The sequence below is a fragment of the Fukomys damarensis genome, unplaced genomic scaffold, assembly GCF_012274545.1.
Source record: "Fukomys damarensis isolate Sample0158 unplaced genomic scaffold, DMR_v1.0_HiC HiC_scaffold_39, whole genome shotgun sequence".
Classification (NCBI taxonomy): Eukaryota; Metazoa; Chordata; class Mammalia; order Rodentia; family Bathyergidae; genus Fukomys; species Fukomys damarensis.
Window position 1 is genome coordinate 42,959,237 of NW_022900951.1, and position 6,000 is coordinate 42,965,236.

The 6,000-nt window shown below is 47.7% G+C and overlaps 1 protein-coding gene across 5 annotated transcripts in view; it reads right to left on the reverse strand.

The window, feature by feature from the left end:
* The window catches only part of Otud5 (OTU deubiquitinase 5), a 30,120-nt gene extending 24,126 nt beyond the window's left edge, over window positions 1-5,994 (reverse strand). For 3 of the 5 annotated variants that reach the window (XR_776836.2, XR_776838.2, XR_776837.2), the window contains exon 1: window positions 5,820-5,931. Coding sequence is in view for 2 of the 5 variants with exons in the window: in XM_010606347.1 (XP_010604649.1) it covers window positions 5,820-5,843 (24 nt within the window). In the remaining 3 variants the exon portion in view is untranslated. Of the gene's footprint in view, window positions 1-5,819 lie in introns of all 5 variants that reach the window. The other 2 variants (XM_010606347.1, XM_010606345.1) reach the window with 1 other exon arrangement.
* Between the last annotated feature and the right edge of the window lie 6 nt (window positions 5,995-6,000).

The window sequence follows — 6,000 nt, forward strand, 5'->3', positions numbered from 1 at the left end:
TATAGATAGTAGACTAATGATCACCCCAAGATAGCAGACTCTAATCCCTGGAACCTGTAAATATTACCTTAGAATGAGAAGGTATGTTTGTAGACATGACTAAGTTAAGTATCCTGAATGGGGGGGTTACCTTGGAGTATCAGGCAAGACCTTGATGCAATCATGAGTGTCCTTTTAAGAGAGAGACAGAGAGACTGGATAGAAGAGAAAACCCCACATACAGAGGACAAGCTGATGGGAAGACAAGAGGCACAGGCAGGCTAGACTGATGCAGCCACAGACCATGGAATGGTGGCAATCACCAGAAGCTAGAAAAGTACTGGATTCTCCCCAGATCCTCTACAGAAGTATGGTCCTGCCAACACCCAGATTTTGACCCAGTGAAACTGGTTTTGGACTTCTGGCCACCAGAACCACGATTAAATACAATGTTGTTTTAAAGTACCCAGTTCATGGTAACTTGCCACAACAGCCACTGGAAACAAATATAACCCGCTTGTAGCACTCATCAGTGTCTGAGCTCTGGGACCTCATGACTGAGACAATATGGCATGACTCCCAGTCTGTACAATTTGCCCTCCTAGCATTTCCCCAGGGAGGGGATTAGAATTAAGGAAGCAGGGGCCTGGAATCCCTTCTCCCAGCCTGGGAAGCTGCTGACCCAGCCTGTGGGTGAATGAGCTGCCACTGAAGAGGAAAGGGGGTGGGGGAAGATGGCAGCAGCAGTGGACAGATGTCTTCCTAGAGCCCATAGCCAAGAAGTGTTTAGTATTCTGGGACTCACAGCTCTGTCCCAGCAACCCTGCTGCCAAGACTACCCCCTTCTCCAAAACACCCAGGAACACTGGCTTGGCTCCATGGGTAATACACAGACAACCTATCCAAAGAGAAAGACAAGCACAATGCTCCCGAAGGACAAAAAGAAGACCTTTGGACAGAAGAAAGGAAAAAGAGCAAGGTCCTGATCTATTACTGAGCCACTAGGGGGATTAAAAACCCAAGTCCTGGGCTGGGGATTTAGCTCAGTGGCATAGCGCCTGCGCCTCACAAGCACCAGGTCCTGAGTTCAATCCCCGGTACCAAATATAACAAAACAAAATAAAAAACACCCAAGATTCTACTATTCATCAATAAAAAAGAATGAAGTATTGATACATACTACATCATAATGAGCCTTGGACACATTATTCTAACCAAAAGAAGCCAAGTCACAAATGACTGCATATTATATGACTCCACTTGTATCTAGAATAGAAGACCCATGGAGACAAATGGGATGGAAGGGGCTGGAAGGGGCTGGAAGGGGATGAGGTGATTAGGAGGTGATAGCTAAAAGATGCAGTTTCTTTTTGGGATGAGGAAAATATTCTAAAATCAACTATGATGATTAACACACAATTTTATTGCTATACTAAAAGCCACTGATTTGTACACTTTAAATCTGTGAATAGAGAGCTGGATGTAGTGGCATATGGCTGTAATCCTAGCACTCAGGAGGCTGAAGTAGGAGCATCACAGAGAATTCCAGACCAGCCTGGGTTACATATGTAGTGAGTTCAAGGCTAGCCTGAACTACATAGCACACCCTACCTCAAAAATGTCAGGGCTGGGGATGTAGCTCAGTGTTGTGGCACCTAACTGGCAAGTGAGAGGCCCTGAGTTCAATTCCCAGTACCAAAAAAAAAGTCATAGCACATCCCTAAAAAGGTGACACGTTTCCTAAAGCCAACACACTCCACTTAAAACTTTCATACAGGGTAGGGGAGTAAGGAACAGGGAATTAGTAGAGACAACAAACAAACAAACAGGGCTGGGGATTTAGCTCAGTGGCACCGCACCTGCCTTGCAATCACAAGGTTCTAAATTCAATCCCCAGTACAAACAAACAAACAACCACCACAATCAAAAAAAAAAAAAAAAGGCTTAGTGCAGAAACGGCACAAATCTACACTGCCTAGGTAAGGACCATCCCACCTCCCCTCAACCCCCAGCTACCCAATTCCAGATAGTGTAAAGTACAAAAAAAAAAAAAAAAAAAAGGCTTAGTGCAGAAACGGCACAAATCTACACTGCCTAGGTAAGGACCATCCCACCTCCCCTCAACCCCCAGCTACCCAATTCCAGATAGTGTAAAGAGAGCTCAAGGAATTGGCAGATTCCTAGATACCAAATGATAGGTTCCTAGAGATGCACAAAGGCTTTTAGGAAGATCCAAGATGGTCTGGGGACAAACTGCCCGTTTCAGGCCAGAGGAAGAACCAGCCAAAGTCCAAAACGGGCAAAGTCAGATATCACTCAATAATCCTAGGCTGGGATGGGTTTCAGAAAAAACAAAAAAAAAGGAATCTGAATAGGGGAGTATTTTGCCTACAGCCATAAAACAGCTCAGCAGGAGATACTGGCATTTCAACTCAAATGTGGCCAGCTCTGGAGTCCAAATTTCCGCATTCAACTCTCCACACTATCAAACAGGCTCTCTAAAGGCAATCCCACTGAGCTTATTCACCAAAGCACAGCTAGTCACAAAAATTGCCACCCATCAAACCTGCAGAGGTCACTTGTCCTGCCTGCTAAGCCTGCCTGGACGGCTGGGAGAGAGGAGACAGGAGAAGGCATCCAGTTCCTCCTCAGAAGACACCCACTTTTCACTGTCACCTCCAGGTACAGAGGGCTTTGGACTGAGTTCCCTAAAATTCCAGAGCTAAGCAGCACCTTACAGCCCCTTATCTAAGCATCAAGGATACTGAGGTACACAAAGCACAGGCAGAATCTAATCTAATTCACACAGCAAAACTTGACAGGCCCAGAGATGGAACCTGTGCTGGATGGTGCCCAGGCTCTTCCACCACCTCAGCATCCATGCATGCCCCTTCTCAAAGAGCTCTGTGGGGTTCCCAAACTCAGGATGCCTGTAAGCCATCTTTTTCAGAGAGCAGGCTCAGCAAGACAGCCATGCCTGGGAAAGGAGAGCCTCCCCAGCACCTAGACCCAAGTGGCAGAAAGAGTCCTAAAGAGTAGGGGTACATTTGCAGAACCTGGACCAGATTTACCATCAAGACTCCCTCTCAACATCCCCCTCTGGCCAAGGGGTCAAACTAGGGGGCCTCCAGGATACAAACACCCTTGGGTGGTCCATGCCTGTAATCTCAGCACTCAGGAGGCTGAGGCAGGATACCTCCAAGTTTGAGGCCAGCCTGGACTACACAGTGAGTTCGACACCAGCCTGACCTATGTAGCACGCTCCTGTCTCAAAAAAGAAAAAAAATTAAAAAAATAAACCATCTTTGGTGACACTTCCAGACCAGGATTTGGGTGGCAGAAAGTATCTCCTCTCCTCTCATCTCCAAACAGTCCCAAGTTGGGCCAGGTGAGGCAGAGAGAAGAGAACCATCTTCTTCCTTCTTTTCTTCCCAAGAAGTGGACAGATCTCTCCCCTGTAACTGGAGGGAGAGACTTTACCTCAACCAGGAGAGAAAAAAACAACTCCTGGTTCTGACCCTGTGACTCCAGGTAATTTGCTCTGCCAAAAATTATGGCTATGAAGGGAACAATAGGGGGTTCCAAGGCTGCCAGTCCCTGGCTCCTGGGAAATACAGAGATTTACCTGAGCCAAGGGGGAGAAGTATGTAGAAGAATTTCCCAGTAATAGACATGCCCCAATCCCTTTCCTGTCTCTATGAAGAGAAATGTTTACCAAAAGGAGTTCCAAGCTTATTTTCTTGGCCCCTAGAAGCACAGCTGAAAAACATCGGAAATCTTTCCCAGGGTCGGAGGTGAAGCCTCAAATTTTATGGCTCCAGGACCTAACCTTTCTCCAGAAGGTAGGGGTATTTTCTTGGCTCTGACCTGAGAGGGGCTTGGGTTAAGGAGGCCTAACCTGACCTGAAGAGCACCCAGGTCCTTCCATTTAGCAACACTGATGACCTCCTGTCCTCTCCCAGGTGAGAGAATAACACCTGTTGTGGTAGAACAGCCTCATGCTGGGGGTAGCGTGGGAGTAGTGCCCAGGCCTCCATCCCCAAGGGAAATGATCTCTTGTCCCGAAGAGAAACAGCTCAGGCCCCTGGGAAGAGGCCCACACTCTTCCTCAGATCCCAACCTACCCATGACCCCAGAGTGGGAATCTGGCTGGCCAAATCCCCAAAGCAGGAAACAACATTCCTAAAAGGTCTCTATGACTGAGGCATATGTATGATGTCTAAAGTGAGATGATCATCAGTACTCTCAGAGGTCTCGAATCTTAAGGTGGGGATCAGACTCTGACACACCTAAGGTAAAATTCAAATGCTCATGAGAGGGACCTCAAGACCCTGTTCCTGAGGGACCCTACATTTCACAAGAATGTCAGGACTCACTTTTGGTGGTGAGTCATCCTGTCCCCAAGAGGCACCTCAAGTTCCTTGAGGAAGTTCAGACCTCGTCTACAAATATGCAGTCACTGGGGCATACATGGGTCTCCTGACCCTAAGGGAAACCTCAAGTGTCCTTAGTAGAGTGGATCTCACTTAAAAGGTAGGGTTAGACCCACAGAGGCCTCAAACCTCACCCATAGAACCCTACACTGCACACTGTCCCAAGAAGTGGTGTTCCCAAGGCAAGGTCACATGTTCCTGACAAGAAGAGACCCTCAGAAAAATATGGGATATTAATTCTCAAGGTACATTTTAGTTCTTGTAATTGAGGTAGAAGGGTCTCACATTCTTGTGGGGGGAAGGGTTTCAAAGCCCCAGGAACACTCAGACACCAGTGCCTCAAAGCGAAAGGTTTCTTAAAGAACTCACCTTGCCCAGAATCTCTGCAATGGGGTGTCAGACCCCTGAGGAGGCCTGAGATCCAGTCTCTAAAAACCTCATTCCATAACCATAAATCTAACCCTTAGGCTCCAGTATACAAAGCTTTGAGGATCATTCTCCTGAAGAGAAAGGAAAAAAGACTCAAGGATTTGGTGGGAACTGAAGGGCCAAGAGCCCATTACTTAGAAGCTTAAAATTCTGGAAAAAGGTTCAGAGCTTGGCCCCCAAGGAGAAAAGTCTGAGGCCACTGACAGAAAACACAGACCCCAGTCATGCAGAAAGAGAAATATCAAATACTGAAATAACCTCTAGTCCCTGAATATTGGTTTTAGCACTTGTCCCCAGGGAGAGATAATCTCATCTTCCTAAGAGACATCCTATATCCCTGGAAGAAAGAGAAGGAAACTCCTCTCTCTAAATCATGTGTGTGAGAAATCCTCAATTCTAAGAGGGAGTGTCAGGCTCTTGAAGGTAGGCCAAAGAACTCTGAGGTCTAAGGCTCCACTGCTGCAAAGGAGAGGAAAGTCACCCTATACTCAGAACGTCTTCAACTCCTAGAAGGTTGAGTTCTTTGGGGATGCTCAGGGCCCACTGCTGAGGTCATCACCTTGAGTTCCCTGGAGAGGAAATCTTAGGACTCTTATTCCAGAGAAAAAGAGCTCTCAAGACACTAAATACAGACCTGAGTCCATCGGAGAGACCTGAGACGCACAAGACCTCCCTTTCAGGGAAGGGCTCCATGGAATTCCAAATTCTAACATATGAGGTCTTCGGGCCTGGAATAACAACTATGTGCCCTAGAGGCCTCAGACCCCATCTTTAAGCCTCTCACTTTATCTGAGACCTCTAACCCCAAGTCTTGGGTGAAAGAACACGGGGGTCTCATGCCTCTCCCATCAGAAAACATCAGTCCCCAGAGCAGGGCCTAGGTCCCTTGGAGCAACTGCAATAACATTTGTGAGGTACCTCCTCACTCTGTTGGTACCATTTGCCATACCTGCGAAGTCCTCGCCCTCCTGTTCTTACCTGCTCCACGGTTGCAGGGTCCATAGCCTCAATGCGTGCCGCAGCTGCTTCATATTCATCCTCACTGTTGTAACCTGCACCGACTTCCTCACGTTCCGGGCTGCCCCCGCCGACTGCACCAACCCCAGGAGCTTGGCGCCGCCGCTTGCTATGCCCAGGACCAGAGCAGCAGCCGCCCACG